The 25,781-nt window shown below is 45.7% G+C and overlaps 1 protein-coding gene across 1 annotated transcript in view; it reads right to left on the bottom strand.

The window, feature by feature from the left end:
• The window catches only part of TppII (Tripeptidyl-peptidase II), a 263,290-nt gene that overhangs the window by 205,369 nt on the left and 32,140 nt on the right, over positions 1 to 25,781 (bottom strand). The window contains exons 4-6 of the mRNA XM_065443152.1: positions 13,725 to 13,832; positions 4,751 to 4,884; positions 3,394 to 3,491 (exon numbers count right to left, since the gene is read on the bottom strand). Of these exons, the coding sequence (XP_065299224.1) occupies positions 3,394 to 3,491; positions 4,751 to 4,884; positions 13,725 to 13,832 (340 nt within the window). The remainder of the gene's footprint in view (positions 1 to 3,393; positions 3,492 to 4,750; positions 4,885 to 13,724; positions 13,833 to 25,781) is intronic.

Below are 25,781 nucleotides of genomic sequence, written 5' to 3'. Positions count from 1 at the left end.
TTTGTGCGGTCCTTAACTAGTTCTCAAGCTTCTTTGTCAGTTTCCAAGTATGTCAGCACCGGTAAAATGCACTGATTGTACACCTTCCTTTCCAATGATAATGGTAAGCTTCCAGTCAGGAGCTGACAATGTCTGCTGTGTGGGATCCAACCCAGTGGTGCAAGCGAAAGTGTGGCTGGCTTCTCAATTTGTGTACCGCCTATGTGAAGATATCATCAACATGGCATGAAACCGTATCATTCGTCGTTGACTCCCACATTCAACGAAATGAATTGTTTTCTCATTCAAGTTTGCTTTTTTTTTTTTTATTGCCCGGCAATTTGGAAAATTCTGCGGCCCCTTTGCGAAAACAGAAAAATGGATTGGCAACTGTACTTATTTGCATAAAAGCTCGAATTTCAATGCAACAAAATTTCGATACAGTGAACCAAACTGCCAGTTTTACCTGCCTCGCTATATCGAGTTTTAACTGTACGTCAGAGGCACATAATTTTTTGGTGACAAAGCAAATACAGAACAGATTTTCTAACGCTACTTCCAGAACAGCTGATCTCACTGCACAGTTGCAGTTGTTGTAGATGCTGTTGCCACTTGCGCTGCAGTGCTTGCTGCTAGCAGACGGCAGAGCATGGAAGGGCAACTTTAAAGGGCCACTCACCAGGCCTGGACATATTGAGCTGATAAAAGCAGTGCGAAGTGCATAAAATGTGCACTATTTATCATGTCTGGTAAGTATCACATCCCTACGCGCCGTGAAAAGAGCATAAATTTCAAACTAAATGCCGTTTGCCCTTCTCCTTGCAGGTGCCGCACTCCTAGCCAGAGAGTAGACATCAATTGCACAAGTGCACCTAGATACATGGCAGTGCTGTGACGTAACTCACAGTGACACATGGCTTTGAGAATATTTAAAGAAAACATCCGTTATTTGTTTAATCTGTTGCTTCAATAGATTAATTAAAATTTAGAGAAATAATAAACATAGAAACTGGATGTCTGCGTGTTTTTGTTTTACTTCGTAGCGCAGCAAGCGAGATGTACTTACATTTCATCCGCTTGTTCCAATGTCGTGCAGCCAAGCCCACAGAGAATGAAACTATCTCATTTTCTACTGTGTTCCAGCCCCGCAATCATGCTCTTTCATCCTCTCATGTCTGCCTCAGTGCTCGCAATTATGGAAGTGATGTTCAGTGAAGTGGAAAGTTGGGCTAGTTGGTGAGTAATCACCATACCTTGCTGGTGAAGCAGTGCACTGACACGGACACAGTGAAGACACACAAGAAAAGACGACACTCGCTGCACTTGTAACTTGCGAGTTGCGAGTGCAGCTCGCAACACGCGAGCTGTTACAAACGTAACAGCTCGCACATGAGACCGTCACCGCAAGTGCACCCCTCAACAAAAAAGTGAGTGAAAAAATAGAAGAATGAAGGTGGGGAGCCGTGATGCATTCGTCACACAATCCTCTGGCACTAATGTGGAAGAACGAAGGCAAGTAATTTCGCTTGCGGAGGCTAGACGGGGCAAGTGGAGAGAGCGTCTATGTTGGCGGCGATGCTCGCCTCCTGAAATCGTGGGTTTGCGGCACTTCAAGTATTTCTTGCGGTAGAAGATTCCTTAGAGCTACTTAGAGCTCCTTAGAACGGAAGTTGTTACGCTCCGTAACAACTTCAAGCGACCAAAATTTGCCATCTGGCCTGTGAGGGGCCCTTTAAGATTTGTTCGCCCTCCTGATGGGTCGAAGGAGGCTGTAGTGTTCACTGTACTACACAGAACTAGCGATACAGAGTACAGAGGCTTGAGAACACAATGCGCATCAGGACACCGACCCACTCAGTTTGGCCTTTGCACTTGCCGCTGATTATGCCCAAGCATGTGCCTTGCATATGGACAGTCTAGTGCACCCACGGTAAACGCAGAGGAGGAGACGTGCATGCTAGAGGGTAGGTAGCTGCACGATTCCAGCCCTATCGCGCGCTTGATCACGTTACTACACGTTCATCCGCTTGCCACCCCTCCTCTTTGCGCTGAGGGAATCGTCAGTTCTCACGTTTCCGAGCACTCCAACCTGGCACTTGCCCCACGGTCCCTGCAACTATTTACCAACAAGAGAAATGGCGCAGCGGTGTTTTTGTTATACCACATCCCGTCGCCCGAGCTTGATGGTGTTTTTTGCGGTTCAGACTTTTAATGTGAAAAGGACACTTGCAGATAACTTTTGCCTTGGCCGACCATTTTATAATTTTTTGCTAGATTTACCTGCCATACAGGCTCCAAGTACATGTTTAAAATGGTCAAAAAACTTTGTTACATCGAAAGTGTGTCACGAAATCACTTCATTAAATCGTGGAAAGAAATACAGTGAACTCTCACTTGAGTGAACTTCAAGGGACCGAAGGAAATAGTTCACTTAACTGAAAGTTCATTAAACTGAATATTCACTAGACCAACATAAGGCACGGCATACAGAGTCAAAAGTTTGAAGTGCAATTCATGGAGCAAAAGACACAGCATTCATAGTGTTAGAAATGTGTGAAATGGAATTTGTACATATTAACAAGTACAAGGTTTATAACAGTTATAATGCTGCCTTTGTGTGCACATGCAGAACCAGCGAGACTGGAAAGAAAGAGACGACGACCATGCCACGACTAGCCGGTCGGAAAAAAACACGCACCACGTGGTTTGTGGTGTGACAGATCGCCGCTCTGTTCTGGTGGCGTTGTAAGCGCCAGCAATGTTACTTTGTTCATGGCCTTCGAAATTACATGCTTGCTCGTTTTGTGCTCAAAGGCCATGCCTCGTTGCCGTTCATTTTCTGTGCCGCTGCTTTGCCCCAGGGGCGCTGTAGCGCCAGCGACGTTACATTGCTGCTGGAGCGGCGGTTTGATAAGGGCGGGCATCAGTTGCGCAAGCAGTGCAGGGCACAAAACTTCGTTAAAAATATGCCTTGGTGCTTTGAGCGAGTTCATTAAACTGAAATATTGACTGTTCCTAAATTCATTTAAGTGAAACATTTTTGCATAGAATCTATATAAAAACTGCCAGGGATTTTTAAAAAGTTCATTATTCTGAAATATTAGATAAACCGACGTTCGTACAACTGAGAGTTTATTGTACACAGTGTTCGATAAAACCAAGATCGGGAAATAAAAATAGTTTGTTACATAGAGAATTTCGTTAAATCGAGGTTCGTTTTATCGAGGTTTCACTGTATCAGCATTTGCACATTATCAGCATTTGCACATTTGCTCATGTTCACAGCAATATGAATCTTACTGCAGAGAGGAACACTGTGAATGCGACACGTATAAAAGTGAGAGTAACAACCACCGATGCAGTGCCAAGCCAACCAAGCCCTGCAATGCACGGTGCCTCGAGGATGAAATGTACCTTCCTTGGTGAGGGTGGCAAACTGAAGCGTCTCACTGTAGTTGCCCAGCAGGGCACAGCTCGCCAGGTCACCCCGCTCTGAAGTATCTACAGCTGCCCTGCGCACAAAAGACATGGCATATACTGTAGCGCCAAGCTTGAGTGCACACTACACACAAACTGAATACTGCTCATTATGTGAAATTTCATCAGTGTCATCAACCTAGTTGCAGTTTAACACTTACCAGTCCGTGCCTATAGCTATTGATATGCCGTTAACGATGGTTTCAACTTCAAATTTTGCCGTGCTCAGGACGCTTTCGGACAGCTAACATAATCCAGCACATAAAAAGCAACTATTTTTTTAGTTGCGCTTTTGTGTTTCTTTTTTCACCATGGGGGATTTTTAAAGCGCCTTTTAGATGGGCGTGATGCGCATACATAGCTTCCAACATGACATTGACGTCATGTGCAGATGCCCTTCGGAAACGGCGAATTTCAATGGACATTGCCATTTGTTGGGCGTGTTGGTAAATTGAAAGCATATTTAGCGCCAGCAAACAAGGACGTAAGGGAGACGACAACACAATGCGCTAACTTCAACAACTTGATTTTCAGGAAGTACACCTATATAAACCATGCACAGTGGCGCCACCTAATCCAAATCTTATCCATCCAAAAAAGCTGTCTCCTTATCTAATAGGTCGATTGAAGGGGCACTAACACACGTGTCTCTATTCCGCCAGATAGCCTGCGCTTCAATGATCTCTCGCACGTCTTTATCTTTGTGCTTCGCAAGAACCCAACAGGATTCATAGACCGGCGCACAGCCGCATTCTTGACAGTGGGATGACAGATGACCGTTTTGCTTATTTTTCACAGTTTGGCAATGTTCCCGCAATCGGTCATTAAGACATCTCCCTGTCTGTCCGATGTATTTCTTCCCACAGGACAGCAGAAGCTCATATACAACACTGTCTGCGCATCCCACTGGCGCTTTCCGATGATTAGTAGAGCACCCGGCAGCTGGCGTACGGTACGGGTCTGTCAATTGACATATTTTGGAAATGCTCTAAAGAAGTCTTGCCACCACAAGATCTATACGAGCCTTATGGATCAATCGGGAAGGCTATCAGCAGCAGGGTTTCCGGAATCAGTGCAAGTTTCGGTCGTCGAGGGGCTGCTAAAAAGGTGCAGGTCTGATAGCACAATTCAGGACACGGCAAATCAAGGGACAGCTGCAGTTTCCGGGAAGCATGAGAAACAGACAGGCATCTTTGAACGCTATAGCGTTCCAATGTTAAAGGCGAAGCTTGAGCGTCCTCGAAATTTTACAATAACTAAAATAAACATTGAATTAATGTTGAAGGGAAGGCACCTCCACGTGGCCCCGTCGTGGAAGACAACACAGTCGTACACAGGCCCCTGGTCCTCAAACTTCTTCTCCAGGCTGGCCAACACCTCCACCTGAGCTTCTCGTTCCTCACGTTCTAGCCGTTGCTCCAGGCTCAGCTGCAGAAGACACGAAAAACAAGTCAAACAAGGAAAATTCTCTGCTTCCGCGAGACTAGCCATGGGCTGAAACCATATCGCCCGTTGCTGTCTCTTTCTAGTAAGCATACGACAAATTTGAAGAAAAACAACTTAGTCCAACTTGAATACTAAGGAGTAGTGCTAATTTTATTCAAAAAGAGAATAGAAGGGAGGGGTTAGTAAAAGGCACAGCAAATAAAATTTATACGAAAAAAACTGCAAATCCACCATGGGTGGCCTGTGCATTTATCCTGACAACTTTAACCTCACAAAAAGCCCAATGTATCATGCTCATTACGCTGAGTTTTGATATCTTAAAATTCTGAGTGAATCACAGGAGACTTGACAGAATGTTCATAACAGCATCTTTTAGCCAGTTTCATTGTGGATAGTTGAGCAAACCCATCACACATTTTTTAGTCAAGTGAAATTCATTGTACTTTTGTTTTTTTGGTATGAATGTATCTCGTAGCTAGAAAAAAAAATGAAAATAAATTATGGGGTTTTACGTGCCAAAACCACTTTCTGATTATGAGGCACGCCGTAGTGGAGGACTCCGGAAATTTCGACCACCTGGGGTTCTTTAACGTGCACCTAAATCTAAGTACACGGGTGTTTTCGTATTTCGCCCCCATCGAAATGCGGCCGCCGTGGCCGGAATTCGATCCCGCGACCTCGTGCTCAGCAGCCCAACACCATAGCCACTGAGCAACCACGGCGGGTAGCCAGAAACAAAGGTGAGCAAGTTCTTTTAATTTTCCTTGACATGGAAGGGTCTCTGGGCTCTGTGGGATTAAAATAAGATTGTCTATTTATTGATACCCTGTTTTGGCTGAAATTTCACAGGAGGATTACATCTTTTTGATCTGCATTGTTCAATCAAGCACTTGACATTTTGTATGCCTAGTTTCTCCAGAAAAAAAAAAAGTTATATAAGTTCCATCATATTGCCGCCGACCATTGACCCCTTTGCTTCCGCTGCGGCAAACCAGGCCACATTGCCCGCTACTGCCCCCATCCAGACCCTGGAGTCCGCCCCTTTTCGCCAGCCGCTTCCGTTCACTTCGACGACCGTCGCGTCCCGCGCAGTGATCAGCTGTCGACCAGCCAGGCAGCTTCACCCATCATCGCTGGCAGTCCCCACCACCTGTGCGTTACACTTCCCCAAACCGCCAGAGTTTCACCACTGACGTCGGCAGGGGTGGTCGCTCCCCTAGTCCACGCCGGGGAAACGGCAGCGACCTCCGGAGGGGCGGGAGGTTGCCCTGTGTCGAGACGCCAAAAATACCCCCCACACTCCCCGCAAAGACGACAGACGACGACGAATGCTAACGCCAACAAAGACAACATAACGACGACTACTCACGCTGACGACGTTGCCCGTGCCGATCCCAGCATTCTGGTGGATGGACATCACATCACCGCACTTGTTGACACTGGCGCAGACTTCTCGATTATACGGCGAGAGCTGGCCAACCGAATTAGGAAAGTGAAGACGCTGTGGACAGGGCCCTACATCAGAAGTGCCGGGGGTCAGCTAATGACACCAATAGTAACATGCACCAGCCGAATCTACATTGGTAACTCTAGCTTCATTGCCACTTTCGTCATTCTTCCCGACTGCTGCCAAAACCTTATCTTGGAGATGGATTTTCTGCAATATCACGGCGCAGTCGTAAACATTCCGGCACGTATGGCAACATTTTCTGCCAGTCCATACGATGACACGATGAATGACGGGCAACATGAGCGTTTGCGAATCGCCGACGATGTGACCATTCAGCCGCGATCCTGCCGCCTTGTATCTGTATCATGCAAGAACTTACCACGAGGATGTGATTGAGGAGCAAATTGTAGCACTACTGCTAATGCAAGGCGTTTCCATTGCTAGAGGTGTACTCGATATGACTCATGGGCATGCAGAAGTTCTTTTAACGAACTTCAGTAACGAACGCCGTCACATCCAGAAGGGTACTGCAATTGCTTACTGCGACGACATCACCCACATAAGAGATTGTTTCGCTCTACAAGAAACGATTGTGCCACCCTAGCCACCTTTGTCAATGTTAGCTCCACCCTGTCGCCTTCCGAGCGCCAGCGTCTATTGGAGCTGATACACCAGTTCGAAGATTGCTTTTCGACTATGTCAAAGGTCACACAAACACCACTGACCAAGCACCGCATCATCACGGATGATACTACACGGCCGATTCGACAAAATCCCTATCATGTAGTCCCAAAGGAATGCGAAGAGATTCAAAAGCAAGTGCAGAAGATGCTCGAGGATGGTGCGATACAGCCTTCCAAAACTCCCTGCGCGTCCCCCGTGGTATTAGTCCAAAGAAAGATGGCAGTTTGCGATTCTGCATCAATTAGCGCAAATTAAACCAGGTCAAGAAGGAAGATGTCAAGCTGCTGCCATATCGACGATTCGCCGGACAGGCTGCGGCATGCACATTACTTTTCACCAATGGACCTATCAAGCGGTTATTGGCAGATCGAGGTCGATGAGAGAAGTTGTGAGAAAACTGCCTTTGTGACCCCCGACGAGCTTTACGAATTTAAGGTACTTCCTTTCGGTTTGTGCTCAGCGCCTGCCACTTTTCAGCGCCGAATGGACACCATACTATCAGGCCTGAAGTGGCAAAGATGTTTGGTCTATCGAGACAACGTCATAGTGTTCTCAGCTACATTTGAGGAGCATCTAAGCCGGTTACTCCCTGTTCTCCAAGCTGTACACTCGGCTAGCCTAACGTTAAAGCCCAAGAAGTGTCATTTTGGTTTCAGTGAACTGCGCTTCCTCGGCCACGTGGTCAGTCACGAGGGTGTACGACCTGATCCAGCCAAAATACACACTGTGGCAAAGTTGCCCACACCATCCGACAAGAAGGCAGTGAGACGCTTCTTGGGACTGCGTACCTATTACCGACGCTTTATTGCAGATTTTTCATGTATTGCTGCGCCGTTGACATGCCTGATGTGCGATGATGTTCCCTTTTTGTGGGGGCAAAATGAGCATGTAGCATTCAGCGAACTACGCTAACGCCTGCAAATGCGTCCTGTTCTTATGCACTTCCACCAGCATGGTTCTACAGCACTTCACACTGATAGGAGTAATGTCGGTCTGGGTGCCGTAATCGTGCAGTGGCAAGACGGCTCCGAAAAAGTAATCGCCTAGGCTAGCTGAACTGTCTCTCGTATGGAGGATAACTACTCAACTACCGAGAAGGAATGCCTCGCCATGGTGTGGGCAGTTATCAAATTTCGTCCATATTTGTACGGCTGTTTATTCAAGGTTGTTAGCAATGATCATTCTCTTTGCTGGCTGACTAACTTTAAAGATCCATCTGGCTGTTTGGTGCGCTGGAATCTTAGGCTTCAGGAGTTTGACATGACCATCATTTACAAGTCAGGAAAGAAGCACACCGACGCCGACTGCCTCTCGCGGTCACCCGTCGAGTCCACAGGTAACGATGACGTGGACGTGGATGCAACATTTCTGGGCATCGTCGATGCCGTCACTATTTCACAGGAGCAGCGCCAGGACCCAGAGCTGCTCCCACTCATTAATTTCTTGGAAGGCTGAAGTAAAGACGTTCCACGACTGTACGCCAAGGGACTACCATCGTTTTGTCTCCGGAGCAACGTTCCCTATAAGAAGAACTTTTCTGACAGTGGCAGCATGTACCTGCTTGTCATACCGGCAACACTTCGAAAAGAATTACTTAAAAGCGTGCTACGATGAATCCACCGCAGGTCATCTAGGCTACACGAGAACATTGTCCCGACTCTAATGGAACTACTAATATGGTTGAAGCTACCTGCTGCTGTAAAGCGTCAAATACAAGCATGTGTGGACTGCCAAAGCGCCTCTCGACAAGCCTGCAGGTCTCTTACATCCGGACGAGGTACCAGGCCAGCCATTCGCCCAAGTTGAAATGGATTTCCTGGGCCCTTTTCTAACTTCTACAGCTGGCAACAGATGGATCATTGTTGCCACCGATTACCCGATGCGCAACGCGGAGACGAAAGCTACCCAGTGGGGCACAGCAGCCGAAGCAGCTCATTTTTTCATCAAACACATTGTCCTTAGGCACGGCACTCCAAAAGTAGTCATCACAGACAGGGGAACTGCCTTCACTGCCGACCTTCTTGACTTGCTCCTCAGACTCAGTAGTACAAGCCACAGGAAAACAACTGCTTATCATCCCCAGATGAACGGACTAACCGAGCGTCTTAATAAGACCCTCGCGGACATGCTTTGCATGTATGCCGACGTAGAACATAAGAACTAGGATCAGATTTTGCCTTACATTACCTTCGCCTACAATACCACTCGACAAGAAACTACTAGAATGACACCATTCAGCTTGGTACCTAGTCGCAAAGCCACGACAACGCTGGATGCCAAGCTGCCGCACGAGTTTGACGACCTACCTACCGACATTAACAAATTTACTCAGCACGCCGAAGAAGCCAGACAGCTTGCCCGCATGCGTATCTGCATTCAGCAAAACTAAGATTCAAAATGGTACGATTTTCAAGACAGGTCCGTCTTCTACACTCCCGGTGACCAAGTATGGGTCTGGATACCCATACGCCGCCATGGTTGGGCCGTACAGAGTGATCCGCCACCTGAGCAACGTGAATTATGAGGTCATTCCCAACAGTGACAATAGCTCCAGTTGCCGCAAGCACTTACCCGAAGTGGTACTTGTGGTACGGTGTTCCGAATATGTGTGTGTGTGCGTGTGCGTGCGTGCGTGCACGCGCGCGCGCGCGTGTCTGTGTACAAATTTCACATCAGGACAATGCTTCCTTGGGAGGGACGTAAATGCCGTGCCAGTACTCCGATGAAGAAGAGGACAACGCGTGTAGGCATGAGCATTTTTGTCAAGGCCAGTGAAGAAAAGTCGCAGTTGCACTCGGTATTAAAAAGGCGACCCGCCACTGTGCCTCTTGCCACTGCGCCACTGTGGCCCCTGTTTTTGACGTTGCGACAATATGCAGACCTCACGATCGAAAATGTGAGCTGCTTCAGAGACATGATCTGCTTTTGCCAGCGTGGGGAACTAATAGCAAAGGCAAACAACAAATGTGTACAGTACTATTTTATCGGGCAATGCTGACCAAGAATTACAATTTTGTTAAGTAATTCAAGGATTTTACGTGCTAAAACCACAATAACTTTATGATGCATATCCTAGCAGGGGGTTCTGGATTAATTTTGACCCCCTGGAGTTCTTTAACATGCGCCCAATGAACAGTACACAGATATTTTTGCATTTCGCCCCCACTGAATTGCATCCACCGCAGCCGGGATTGATCTCGCATTCTTGGGCTCACCAGTACAACACCAAAGCCACTATGCCACCATGGCAGGCTGCAACTCACTTTCTATACAATAATTTCTGCAATAACGAAGTAGTGCTAAGTGTAAGATCAAGTCCATGAAACAAGAGCACAGGCTTGCAGATTTGCAGAAATCCTCAAGAGAGATCAAAGATTGGGACCACTCTAGAGACACATTGTTATTCAAACACTGATCGCATGCTGGACAAAGTCACAATTCATGCTATAAATTACTGCACTATCAGCTACATATTGTCCATTAATTCAACTCCATTTAATTCAATTTTTAGCATAATTTGATCCCAGCCAAGGGTCCTGGCCAGTGCCCAAGCATTTCTATGCACCCAAACTTTCATTATTTCAATCCTAAAATTGGCCTTTGCTGGATAATTCAAACTTGATTAGCCAGCACACACCTGACCTTACGGTGACCCAGATAGCGACCCCTTTAGTGGCAGCATCTGGCACAGCGGAGCTTAGGGGACAGTGAATGCGTTGAGCACACACTACCTCTCGTCGAAAACACCCCTTTTCAGGCTCCCCTAGGAATATTTTCAAGCAATAATTGTAGCTCACGATGTTCATTTACGGTATTTACCCGATTCTAATGTGCTCTTATTTAAAAATTTTTTTTAAGAAGATAGGGCCTACTGTTGCCAGGGCAGTGCAGTCAAACACAAAACCGATACCGCCTTTGCATATGCTTTGCTGCATAACACACATATAATTCGGCGAAGCTGACTGCCATTGTGCAATAATTTTGCCTGCTAGAAAAACCAGGTGCGCATTCAATTTGTACATTGTTTTGGAGTTTTAATGCCATTTCTATGTTAGTTTTCTAAATACTTTGGACACATAGACAATTGGCATGTGTTTAATTCGTGCACACGTTCGTGCACACGGATAACAATTCGATCGATTTCATCGGTCCTGTCAGGGTTGAATTTAATGGAAGTCGGCTGCATTAGAAGCAAGGGAGAAGTATTGCACTTAAGCAATGAGCACCTGATGCCGCAAAGTAATGCAACTGTTTACTGTGCCTGAATAAGCAGTCTATTTTACTATAGAATTTACACTAGTATTAAGGGCTAAGCGTAATTACTATAGTTTCCAAATCAGATCAGTGGCTGAATGTGCATCAGCAATATTGTTGCTAGTCAAGGTTAAAAAAAACACTGCAGCAAGCAAGGTACAGTTGACCACAAAAGTTTACTGACTACAGGACCTGAGAAAATGCTGAATATCATCGAACCCTCAGAACGCAGCCTAGCATTCTTATTTCCAGCTTCAACTCGTATATGAAAAAAAAATTTCGATGTACGGATCTACTGGCTACTGTTACAGGCTGCTTGGAAATTCAACATTTCCCAAGATCCCATGGTCTGCAAAGTTTTGTGGTTGACTATACTTCACATTTCAAAAACAGCCGTGCTTTTATTGTGCCATTTACAACGTCAGCACATCTTTGAAATGGAACAGCCATCTTGATGAACAGCCAATGAACAGCCATTCCTTCCTTGTTGCCCAATACACAACTGCTACAGACCTATAGGCGTGCCACACGGGCACAGGAAATGACAGTAACTTGCTAATGCCTTAAGAGGAAGCTTCAGCTCGGGCCCAACTCCGACATGGCCTATTCAAATACATGTAAAATGCAAAAACGTTGTTTTTTTTTTTTTTCGATAACCCCTGTACCAATTTCTATGAATTGTTGCAGTTGAGAGAGAAAGTTAAATTCTAATGACTGTTGGAAACGGAATTTCGATTTAGGGTGTGAATTTTGTTTAAAAGATTTTCAAATATTCGACAGTGAAAAATATAGAAGCGCGAAGTTTACAAATTTGTAGCTCTGCATCAAGAACAGATATCGTGGTTCTGTAAAAGGCATCCATTAGATCATTGAAAGCAGACAAATTCGATATGTCATCTTACATCTTACGTGAATTTGTTACAAGGGTTCTGCAAAAGCTTTATTTCCACATTACTAAAGTTTTTGATATTCATGTGTAACATATCAATGTTGTCGATGTGCTATTAGATGCATTTCACAGAATTGTATTATCATTTTTCGTTGTTGAGTCACAGAGTTGTAAAACTTAATAGTTTCATTTTCTGAAAATTTTAAATTTTTGCCAATTTTTAATAAAAAATTTACGATCTAACTCAAAAGTTCGAAACCAACAGTCACTAGATTTTAAGTTTTTGTTTTAAATGCAACAAACCTCGTCAAATTTGGTGCAGTGGTTACCGAGAAAAACGAATTCTCCTTTTACATGTATTTAGATAGGAGCACCCGAGCTAAAGCTTCTTCTTAAAATTTAATACCATTTGCTGTCTGCCAGACAGGCATGCTTAGCGGCATTAAAGCTTAATAGCATTTGCAACGGAATGCGTTCTCATAACTCACTAGGCCATCAAATGTGTATTCTAGTTTCCAATGTGTCCACATTCCGACGAGACTAAACGAATTCTTAGTGAAGAACAATTAATATATTCTTCACTTTCTTTTAAAAAGAGCTCTTTTTTCGCAGTGTGTTTTTCGCACAATTATTACAACCCACTCAGCCATCAAATGCGTATTCTCGTTTCAATTTTCCCGCCAAGGCCGTGGTGAAAACATTCCGATGATATTAAGCTTGTAGATAAAAACAGCTCATATATTACCTCACTTTTTTTAAAAGGAGCTCTTTATTTATAGAGGTCAGCAGGCGATACTGTCGCTACACACGACTACAGCACTAATTGTAAGCACGTTAGCCGGAAGCTGTTTGATTGCATGGTGGCGACTTCTTGCCTTGTTGGCCTCACACTGAAGCCTTCAAGTTTCTCGACGTTTGGCTCGATGTTTGGCTCGAAGAAGCACATATGCCACAACAAACTGAAGCACATGGTCAAAGTCTTCAGGATTGCTGCTTGAATGCTTTGAAATTGTGAGTGCCATTTTTCACATTTTAATGCTTTCGCTACGCTATGGATTGGCCATTCAGCTAGTGTCGGCTTCAGACAGTTTACAGCTGGGTGCAACAATGAGATTCCTGAAGTTAAATAAAATATGCCCATTACGGTTTTTCATGCCATTTCTTAAACATTTGCACTCTAAATAACTGTTTTTATTGTATTACAATTGGCAAGCAAACTTACCTGTTTCACAGCAGCTATCGCCATCATGACGTTTCATGTCATTAAGTATGCGTGTGTAGTAGCTACCGAAATATAAGAAACTTAAGGTCTTACACTTTCAATGGCATTAACCTCACCCGTGTGGTACGGGCATCAATTTCATGAAATGTCACTAACCAGTCGTACTATTCACTAAGGACATTACAACAGTATTTCTATAACCCCAACTATATAATATGCAACAGAGCTCGTGGAAGGCCTTGAGGACGTGCAACAGCAGCAGGTAACCCTGATGCACAAGTGCCACCCAGTTGCTCACCCAAGCAGCTGCTGCATGCACACACCTGTGAAGTATTGGTGCCCTGGCTCCCTTCCAGCTCCTGCAAGTTCTTGGAAGCCTTGGCTTGAGCTGGACCATGGGCCGGGGACCACTCACGCTCCTTATATGCCTTCTGCAGATGACAAGAGTTCGTGAGAAGCCACCTCTACTTGCACATCATCCCGAATACAAGCAAGTTGCTAACACATAATTCAGGCATTGGTAGCAACACTATCACAGGAGCAGGCTCAACTAGAGAGATGAGCACATTTTGCAGGAATAGATAAATGGGTGGTTATCTCTGTAAGCAAGGCAGCAACATGGCGTTGAGACTGTGCTGGAGTATTAGAAGGGATTGCAGAAGTGCTCTGTCATACAGCGTGATTCTTGCTCGTCTCCTTAGTTACTAGCCTCCACCAAGCAGAGGGTACACAGGCTGCATTTGTCTGTTAGAAATAAGCTTGATGTGGTTTAAAGTGACAATGTAAGTGAAAGAGTTTACCAGTGGTGGAACAGCCATTTCACATTTTTAGCACAGGTCCCGGCACAGGCAAACCGCCAATTTGGTGCAGCCACAAGCACTTTTGGCGCAGGGCCCAATGCACGTGTGCTTACTATATTGTCAGTTTACCTCGAGATGGCTGCCACTGCCGCTGCAGCTGCAGCGCCACTTACACGGTGGTGGGGAGGCAAGCTCCTTATTGTTCCTGAGCTCGCCGGACCAGTTGGTCACGTGGGTCGTCAGAGCGTGACGAGGGACGAGCTAGCCATGGCAAGCGAGCAGAGTAGTTTGCAAGACGGAGCGGCTTGGTCGTGCACCCAGAGCCAGCTGAAGATGTGGCCGGCAGGCTGAAACCCCCAGGCTAGAGTCTTCGCCGGTAGATCGACAGATGGTGCAAGTCCATCAAGATCTTCGGCAGTGAGGTACCAGCAACCCGACGCTCTTCAGATCGGGATCTCGGCGAGCATGCCACAGATAAGCCTCGTGTTCCAACCTGCTATCAGAACTTTCCACCGGACTATTTTTTTCTTTTAATCACGCTTCATCTTTCATTTCCTTATTCATGGCGTGTTCATTTTTGTATGTTCTGCTAGTGTAGTGTTTGCCACTTTTATTGTCGCGTGTATTTTTCATTTGCACCGCATATTTTTAAAATTATTTCACAAGTGTTAGAAATTCCCCCGTGGGGGGCTTGTGTTGCGCGTCACGTCAGACAGAGTTGCGTGTGACCCGCTCGCCTTCCGCCAAGCTTGACCCATCTGCTCACAGTTTGCTTATTCTTTCTTTTTGATCATGTCACTGGCATGACTTTATTTTATTAAACTGAGTGTTTCTTTTTATGCTGCCTCCTGTCTCATGCCTCTGGTCCATGGTCGATTAGGCATGGACCGTATTGCCGTCAGCAGTCGAACCATCCATAAATGCACGCGGGGTTGGTCTGTTGTCGCCCCACCTCTTCCGGTTCGGGGAGTGCAAGTAGTCCTACCCCAATCTTTGACACATATACCGTGCAAATTTTAACCGATATAGTGAATATGTTGTGAAGATGGATTGGTGCAAGGCTTACCCTGCAAGCGCAGTCAGGAAAGGACACGACGCTCCACCACACCGCGATGTACTAAGGGCACTATAGCCGGGTTCGTCGATACAACGCAGAGAAGGCACCACAGACAGATAGTCAACAAACACAGGTTTGTTAACCCAGCATGCAACACAGTGCGACATGGCTAGCAGGCGAAGGCTCACCGATCAAGTGTGCACTCCATGACATCACGCAATATACTCATGTCATGCCATGCACATTAGGGAGTCTTCAAATAGGGGCCGCAAAGATTCTGTCGTCGAAAAAAAAATTTTTTTTATAGCATTAGCGCAACTGCACATGCGCAAGACACAAATAGGGTTCTGCATTTGTGTTAGAGACGCTATGTCATCGAAGTAGCGTAGCGCCCCAATCTGGACGCAAAAGTCTTGCATCAACAAACATGGCGGCACACATCAAAGTGCCGGCTCTCGCGGTGTACCACATTCGATCCCATTTGCTAACACCGTTCTTAACCATGCATCACGTGCGATTCTGATTGCAGCGGCTCTTTTGCAAAGCCTCGCTATCAGCCATAAACATTGAGAAAGCTTTAATCCTAAAATGTGACATCCTCCTCCTGCAAACTCCACGGTACCATACAGGTGGGTTCGATGAACACCGAAATAAAGCGCCAGCAAAACAGTACAGCAGCACTACACTGTACGTCCGCCAGAGAAAAATTCGCAAATTACGAACCAGACGACTCTGACGAGCCCATAAAGTTTCCCAGTGAGAACCTCTATAGTGAGAACCTCTATAGGTAGTGAGAACCTCTATAGACGGGCCTCTGCTTCCTTCTATGATGATGATGATAGTGTACTGCTGGTTTTGATTTCAGTTTTGCTAGCTATGAAGTATCAATGGAAGGAGGCTTTCGCTCTTATACATCCTTTGGCACAGGCTCAGTGGAATGTTCTGCTAAAATGCCGTTTTGGTGCAGAATGGCCCAAAGAACTGTACTCGGCACAGCTGTTCCCCCACTGGTAAATACATTGAAGCTACTTATCGACAGCAGCTCCTAGTCGAGTCAGTGCTAGTTAACCTGCTGACAAAAACATATCTTGGCAACTGCTGTTGGCTTTATGGAATAAAAACTGATAATTTATCTTCGCTGAAAATGTTTGACTGCTTGCTGCACGGACAAAGGGGTTAAGTTAGAGAACACTGTGCTTGCCTGCTCTGGATTAGACATTGCATGTCACTTAGAGCTTCACAAAGTACTAAAACCAATTGAAGGAGCATTGTGGTAGTACAGAAAGCACTGCAGATGCTGTTTTCTTCGCATTGTCTACTACAGCACCATGCGCATTTTATGTTACGCAGGTAAATGTTGTGTGTTGCCAAAAAAAGAAAAAAAGACCTGCTGTCAGTTCTTTATCAAATATTCATCTGCAATGTGCAATGTTTGCGGTTGTTAGCCGACGACTAAGCAGACGAGCAGATTTTGTTGAGAACAAGCGAATTTGCTTTCGCGTCGTCATGCTGCCGCTGTGCAATGCGTAGGGAAGGTCAGCGCTTAGCAAGCCCTGCAGTCCAGTGTTCCCGCAAAGTTATGTTTCCCCTAAGCAACACCAATTCTTCTAGAGTAGGAAATGCCCGCAGAACCTTGACCAATGGCTTACAACTTTTGGAAGATCGTCTTCCTGTAATAGGCATTCTGCAGAACTAGGAAGTCAAGGAGTATACAAAAACGTTGAACAAACTAATCTGTTTGTGCCTTATTGACAAGTGCACAAGACATTCATGGATCAAGATAATTTAGCTGTAAGAAAGTGATCAGTGTTTCAAGACAGCTTGAGAAAGCAGCATTTTCAAACCTGTCACTTTAATGTATTAAAATAATTTGGATTGTTAATTTTTGTGTCAATATTTAAGATAAATCCCGCAACAAAATATAATAAGAGTTGAAGTAGATGAATTGAAAGCACTGTTTTGCAGAAATATCGCTGAAATTTGTTCCTGTGTAATGAAGCAGACGTGCCCCTGTGTATGTGCAGACTGAAGAAACGCTGCTGACCTTCGACGAAAGGGACAGTCTTGAACAAGGACCCAGAGGATGGGCGTATCTTCGCGACGTCTTATATATAAGAGGGAGTGCTGAAGAGGAAGACAAAGGACCATGCCGTGATCGCAAGCGAGCCCCGTGCTACGCATGATTGCCAAACATGATTGCCAAACAAATTCCTGCTCTGCTGTTTAGCCATGGGGTATTAATTGCAAGAGGCGCAGTTAACATTACTCGTGGACACCCAGATGTCCTAACAACAAACTATAACCCTGAACGCCAGCATGTTACAAGAGGTATGGCAGTCGCGCACATAGAAAAGCTCAATAATGTTACCTACTGCATGACTGTTGACCAGGACGATTCTACGAGCCTATCAATTGTGCCTCTATCCGTTGATGTTGGCCCAAGTTTGGATCTAAGAATGGATCTAAGTCAATGGATCTAAGAAGCGGCTATTGGCAAATAGAAGTAGACAAAAGAGACTGTGAGAAAACAGCGTTGATGACACCCGATGGCCTCTATGAATTCAGGGTACTTCCCTTCAGCTTATGCTCCACGCCGGCAACATTTCAGTGGCTAATGAACACCATTCTATCAGGCCTCAAGTGGCAAACGTGCTTAGTATACCTGGACGGTGTGATTGTATTCTCTGCGACATATGATGAGCACTTGCGGTGACTACAAGCTGTTTTTCAAGCCATACAGTCCACTGGTCTCATGCTTAAGCCAGAAAAATGCCATTTTGGCTTCAAACAGCTTGTTTTACTAGGCCATGTTACCAGTAATGAGAGCGTATGGTCTGACCCGGAAAAGATAGCTGCCATTGACCATTTTCCTGTGCCATCTGACAAAAAGGCGGTCAGACAATTTTTAGGTTTATGCGTAGTATTAGTGCAGCTTTCTTCAGTACTTTTCACACATTGTGTCACCGTTAACACATCTCGCCAGAGAAGACTTAGCATTAGTACGGCATGAAGGTCAACAGAAAGCGTTCGACGAGCTACAACAACACCTTCGAAGTCTATTGGCCCTGGGTCACTTGGATGAAGGCGCACTGACACACACCGATGCCAGCAATATGGGCTGAGGACCTGTACTTGGCGAGACAGCGCTGAAAAAGTAATAGCTTATGCGAGTAGAAGCCTTTCCCACACAGAATAAAATTATTCCACCAAAGAATAAGAGTGTCTTGCGGTGGTTTGGGCGGTGATGAAATTTCACCCATATTTGTATGGCCGCACATTGGATGTCGTCAGTGACCACCACTCCCTTTTTGGCTGATGAACTTAACCCTTTGAGGGTCGAATTATTTTGAAGAAAACTTTCCCAGGTGGTCAAATTACTTTATTGCGGATCTTGAATGTACAAAATTTATAAAGTCGGGAATAAATAATAAAAAAAAATTTAGGAACAGTATTTTGGTGTCGGCATCACTCAGAACTGCGAAATGTTATATGGTATTTCAGAGTGTGGTACTCCTTGAAACACGAGTCTCCGCACAGCCGCAGAGAGCAAGAATACCTCATGAGCGGCGTTGATAAACGAGCTAAGAGCAGTGCCAATCAAGATAGAAATCAACTTCCGCCGCCCCTGCGATAGCGTGCCGACAAAGATAAAAATCACGTTTCAAGCGCCTCCACGGTGTCTACCAAGTTGACATTTCCAAATTCCCTGAGTTTTCCAGGTTTTCCCTGAGCACTTTTGCGAAATTCCCTGAATGAGCCAGAACTTTGTTTTATGTCAAGACAGGCCGACACCACGTTGCCCGATGCTGTCACTCTCTAGTAAGCATACTGAAACAAAAAAAAAAGACTTAATCCAGTTTGAATAGTAAGGAGTAATATCTATTTTATTTAAAAATAAAACAGAAGGAAGGTGTAAAATGCACAGAGAAAGAAATGGTAAAGCCCATTCCAAATTGAGTCGAACATTTTCAAATACGAATGAACAGGAGATGCATACGTAAGTAAATATTTTTTTAATATCAGCTATTTCCATCAACTGATAGCAAGCTCATCTGTATGAGGTCCTAAACTTTGTCATAACTAATTATTAAGGTTCTCTCTCAGCAGCTGGAAAGTCAACCTCAACTGTCCTGACATACTCTCAGCCCGTACACAACATCTCAGTGTTGGGTTTCACTGCTTAAACAATTTATTTTGGTTTGGATGAGGGTCACCTGTGTCTCAGCATCAGCCAACACTTAGTTATTTTAGCTCAAGCTCCTTCAAAAAGGCGCCGGCAATTCCTTTCCCGTTAATTCCTCAGTGCGTCGGTCCTTTCTGTTCTCATCCTCCTTCTACCACGCTTTCACCGCATGGATCATCTGAAGCATCCTCTTGGTCAGTTGTACAGTCAACATTTGATTTTTCGGATTTCCGAGGGGCCGCAAAAAAAAAAAACGAAAAAAAACGGGCAGTCTGAAAAAAATTAATGCATGTCTTTAACTGCCTTTAAGGGCTAAAATTACCACAGGCAAGTCTGAAAAAGCTCTGAAGGCCTGCCAGTACGCTTATTAGGCATATCAGGGCTTGTACTGTGACAGGAGACGGGGTGCACGCATGTGTAATTAAGGAATACATACTATGTCCCTTGACAATTTCCCCCTTCCCACGCTTGTTATGCTTCACCGCCTAACACTATCGTACAGAGGCGAAGCTAACTTTCGGAGACTGGCATTACGCAACGCGCTGTGCTCTGCGAGTTTCAAAGCCAATCGCGAGGATTACAAAGGCGGAGTCGGTGCCATTGGTGATAGCGGCGAATTATTTCAATGAAAAACACGGCACCGCACGGCAAGAAGCTTAATAGCGAACATAGAAGCAGCTAGGCCTAACGTTGCCGCGGTGGTGGTTACGGCTGCCAGCGGATCTGCCTGCGAGAGTGCCGGTTCGAGGCGGCGAGATAATCAAAATAGCGGCGGTGGCGGCTTTGATTAATGTCATTTCAGACCTGCAGTCAGGGCAGTATACATTGACTATATGGAGTACGTGGTGGTACCGCAAAACCGTGCAAATTATCGGGCATGTCCGGAAAATCGGGCGTCTAGAAAATCGGTCGTTAACTACTCTGGCAATACATCGTGCCGATGACACGGCGTCAATGACGATTCGTTGCGATTCCTCTGTTACTGGAGCCAGCATTAACACGACTTTCGTTCCCTTTCAATAAAGTTACAGCTAATTTTCCCTGATGGAAGCACAAATTCCCTGAGTTTTCCCTGAGTTTTTCCAGACTGTTCAAATTCCCTGAGAATTCCCGGTTTTCCCGGTTTTCCCGGTTGGTAGACACCCTGGCCTCCGTTGCAGCGGAACCGAAACCGCGAAAGCGCGTTGCCGCTGAGAGTGAGAACACCTCGCGAGCGGCGATTATAAACTAGCTAAGAGCAGCACCAATCAAGATAGAAATCAACTTCCACCGCCCTGCAAGAGAGTGCCGACAAAGGAAAAAATGACGTTTCACGCGCCTCTGTTGCGATCACACGGCGAAACCGAAACCGCCAAAGGGCGTTGCCACAGTCTGAGCGACGCGCTGAAGCTAGCAATCAGCTCTGTTTATCTCCCCAAGAAGGTAGCACCAATTTCAAACGCATCTTAAAAGTGCTAAAAGGTGGCAGCACCTCCTGGTGAACACACATCGTCATTATGGCGCGAAATTTCAAACGGAGGGTCGGAATTGTACCCGTACGGCAAAGACCTTGCGAGACAGAAAACCGCCGCCGTACATGTACGGCAAAAACATTCAAAGGGTTAACTTCCTGGAAGGTCGCACTTCTACTGTGCCAAAACGTTTTGAAAGATAACATTCAACATATTGCTTACGCAACGATGTCCTCTATAAGGTGAACTTTTCTCCAAAAGGAAGCACTTATTTGCTCGTCCTCCCGCCATCCCTCAGGAGTGACATATTACACGTTTACCAAAATGGAGCAATATCCGGCCATTTAAGCTTCACACGAACGCTCTACAGAGTGAGACAAAGGTATTACAGTCGACTCCCGTTAATACGAAGTTCTTGGGGACCGCAAAAAACTTCGAATTAGACGAACTTCCAATTAAGCACAAAACACAACAAACAGCACTTTATTTGTGGCGAAATCGAGTATTTTCTCTAAGAAAAATAGTCAGTCATCTTGCTTTGCTTCTTCTTGCCGAATCGCGCTGCTGAAAGCTAGTTCTGCAGGCTGTAGATGGGGCGGAACGCTTCTTCTGCGTTACCTTCAGCGGCAAAGAAGCGCTCCGCGAGAGCAAGGCTCGGAGCTACATCGGCAGCCTTAGGTTGCGGCTCGCCTTCAACGTCATCGTCGCTTTCCTCAGTCGCTTCCTGGGGCCGAATAATCTCTACAATTTCGCTATCCGTCAGCGCACAGCACGTTTTGACCGCCTTGTCTACGGCGACGTAATCTTCAAAATTGATGTCCCCGAGAGCATCACCAAAATCAGTGCCGTCAAGCTCGCTTGTTGACGTTTCCTCCGCTGAAATTTCAGAGGCATCCTCCGAAGAAGCTGCCACATAACCGCAAGCCCTGAAGCCGTTTGCGATTGTTTCTTGCTCCACACGATCCCATGCTCGCGCCAACATGTGGATGGCACTAAGCAGGCTCACCTCGTACTTTGTGGAGCTATCCATACACAAAATCATGCACTCGAGGAGGTGCCGCCTGTACAGGACTTTAACATTCTTGATGATGCCTTGGTCCATTGGCTGCAAAACAGCCGTTGTGTTTGCAGGCCAAAATGCAAGGCGTATTGCACTCAAGGCTGGCACATTCACGTGAGCACTGCAGTGATCGACAAGGAACAACACCTTGCGGTTCGAAGCAGCAAACTTGCGGTCCAATTTGCTTATCCAGCTCTTGAAGATTTCGGCCGTCATCCACGCTTTTTTGTTCGCCTCATAGTCCACAGGCAGCGTCTTCACGCCTTTAAAACATCTCGGCTTCACGGCTTTCCCGATCACAAGTAAGCGACATCGTTCCGTGCCAGTCATGTTTGCCGCGATCAGCACCGACACTCTCTCCTTGCTGCGTTTGCCCCCAGCACAGTCGTCGTCCTTGAATGTCAGGGTCTTCTCTGGTAGAAGCCGATAGAAGTGTGCAGTCTCATTTGCATTGAAGATGTCTTCCGGTCTGTATTCGGCGAGATATTCACGCAGCTTTCCGTCCTTCCACGTGGCGTATGTTTCCTGGTTAACGGACGCTTTTTCACCACACACGCTTTTGAAAACCAGGTCATGGCGATCTTTAAAGCGCGTCAGCCATCCATCTGACGAAACGAAGTCATCGATCCCCAACATTGCTGAAAGCGTTCGGACTTTCATCGCAACGATGTCTCCGCTGAGAGGAAGCTTGTTGCTCCTGGCCTCCCTAATCCAAACCAGCAGAGCCTTCTCCAACTCTGGGTAAGCGCCGGTGCGCATTCGCTTCCGAGAAGTCTTGAACTTGTCGTTCTCAAATGCATCCATTATTGTGCGCTTGTTCTTGATGTAGTTTGAGAGAGTGTTCGGCTTGATCCCGTACTTCCACGCCATGTCTTGTTTGGCGGCACCTCCCTTCTCAACTTCCTTCAAAACCTCGACTTTCGTTGACAGGTCAAGCGTGCGATAAGAGCCACAGCTTGCCATGGCTATAAACTGCGCGACTAGGTACTGTCAATTCCGAATCACCCGTGGAACAACCTAGCCTACGAGCTTCCCGCACAAAGGCGCTCGACCAACAAACGCCTCAACATACGCTGCGCACGCTGCAAGACTAATCTCGCACAATCTCGCCACTGCCAGTATGCAGCGCTGCGTGCATCTATGGCACCCGCGTGGCCTCCGCGATCAGCTCCGGCCACGCGCGGGAGCCGCGCGTAGCCTCAGGTGGGAGCCGCTTTGCCTCCCGCCGGAGTTGATTGCGGAGGCCACGGCAGCCGTAGCAATGAATAATCGCGCCGCTCCAAGAAGGATGCCGTTGCGGGCGGCTGCAGTGGCGATGACACCAACGCGGAGCACGGAACTGTTGCAACACTTGAAAAATTGCACATTCTACCAAAGAATGACGGTCACCTCGAGGATCCCAGCTGAAAATTAACTTCCAATTAAACAATATTACTGGATGAGGACTTCGAATTATCGAGCGATTTCATCTGTACGATTACATGCAAAACGGACGGGACCAGCACTTCACTTCTAATTAACCAAAAATTCCAATTAAGCAGCTTCGAATTATCGGGAGTCGACTGTACTGGCCAAGATTGACAGTGATCGTTCAACAGTACATCCGGACATGCCTTTGATTGCCAGCGGCGGAAAGTGCCAGCCGTCAAACCAGCAGGCTCCCTACATCCTATCGAGGTACCCAGAACTCCATTGGTTGAAGTTAGAATGGATCTGCTAGGCCCATTTTCTACCTCTACTATGGGACACAGATGGATTGTCGCAGCCACGGACTATCTCACTCACTATGCCAAAACCAAAGCTCTACAGCGGGAACAGCAAGTGAAGCAGCTCGATTTCTTATAGAGAATGTCGTACAGAGACGTGGCGCCCCAACACTAATAATAACTGACAGAGGAACTGCATTCACAGCTGAGCTATTGGACACTGTTTTAAGACTTAGTGGCCCTTCTCAGCAGCAAGCAATGGCATACCATCCACAATTGAATGAACTCACGAACACCTGTATAAGACACTTGCAGATATGCTTTGCATGGTACGTTGACATGGAGCATAAAAACTGGGACGAGATATTGCTGTATGGCACCTTTGCATACAATATGTTCAGCCATACAATTTAGCATACGGCTCAGCAAGAGACAACGAGGATAACATCCTTCCGCCTTCTCCCTGATTGTGATGTCACAACCATGCTGGACGCAATGTTGCCACATAAACATGGATGCAATGGAGTCAAAACTGATGCTGACTACATTACTCAGCGCACTCAAGAAGCCAGACAACTTGCATGCATATGCATTCGTTGGCAGCAGGAGTACGATGCAGGGCACTATAACCTTCGCCACCGAGAATTCTCTTACCAGCCTGGAGAGCGAGTTTGGGTCTAGACTCCTGTTCACCATCATGGCCTTTCAGAGAAACTATTGAGGCGGTACTTCAGCCCGGACATAATTATCCAACATCTCTCTGACTTCAACTATGAAGTCATTTCCGATAGTTCACATTCCTGAAGGCATTGACGGCATACATCGAAGATTGTGCAGGTGGTCTGGATGAAGCCTACTTTGTACAAATGAATTCACTACAGCATAAGCGTGGCCAGATCCTGGTGTCGTCATGATAAAGCATCGGTATGATGCTTTCTTGGAAGGGAGGCTGTCACGACTAAACAAGCTAACAGCCACAGAAGAGAACGAAGTGAGGGACACGACAGCAAGCATGTCTCTCTCCGAAGAGGATAAAGTTAGCATGGCCTTTTATTCTCGAGTCTCTTAATATAGAGCTTGCATTTCTTTTTCGCACCGTTGTCCTGTGTACTGTTCTTCGCATCTTGCGACAATATAACTTATTACCTCCATTTCTTCCCAACCACAGCCCCAGCAAGGAAGCTACACCTCCCCCGAATTTGTCTTGTCTGTGTTTGGGTATGTGAAATATGCTGTCTTCAGCATTTCAACTGGTCTCACTCAATGATATTTTTTTTTGCATAGGTAATCAGAGATAATTGCCGCGACAAATGATTTTCGTTGGTAAGACTGTCACATGGAAAGAATATGACTTTTGCTATTCAGAACCTGTAAGAAGCTTTATGTACATGCACCTATAAAATGTGCAGTTTGTACTGTAAATGCGACATACTCAGATCGGCAATATTTTTTTGTGTATTGTACCTCTTGCAGTACAAACGTTGCTAATAAAATTTGCAAAATAAAGCACATTTCACTGCCTGTTATTGTCCTGCCAAAACAAAATAACCACTTGCTATGGCATGCTGGCTCACGTATCATAACAAAAATAGGGTACAATTTTAGCAAACACGGATGCATTGCTGGCATTTATTCAATACATGACTAACCACAACACAAACAGAAATTGCCATTACAAAACTAAAGAAGCTGAAAATGAGAGCTGTTAACCCTTTCAGGGTCGATTTCTTTCACCATATACGAACGCCCAGGGTCAATTTATTTTATTGGAGATTCCAATTGTTCTGAGGGACCTATTTCGAAAAAAATTTATCCTCAATTTTTCTAAGGTGACCGTAAAGTGAGAAAAAAATATTTTGCATTGGTATATATGTACTGCTTATTCACGAATAACCACAATATAAAAGGAAGTAAACTTTTAAGAATTAAGAAATTGATGCATCGTTATACACATAGTTCAAGCCTCAGAAAATGCACACACAAGAATGTTTCGCAAGTCTCAAATGTTCCTGCTCTTACACTAATATTTATGTCCATAGCGTAATCAAACTGCGTAAGTGAGCACACTCAAGAAAACTGTGGTTGTGTGCCCGTCAAAAAAGCAAAATGTGTAACAAACTTCT

Source organism: Dermacentor albipictus, chromosome 1, assembly GCF_038994185.2.
Source record: "Dermacentor albipictus isolate Rhodes 1998 colony chromosome 1, USDA_Dalb.pri_finalv2, whole genome shotgun sequence".
Classification (NCBI taxonomy): Eukaryota; Metazoa; Arthropoda; class Arachnida; order Ixodida; family Ixodidae; genus Dermacentor; species Dermacentor albipictus.
The sequence above is the reverse complement of the archived record's forward strand: the minus strand, read 5'-3'. Positions and strand labels throughout refer to the sequence as shown.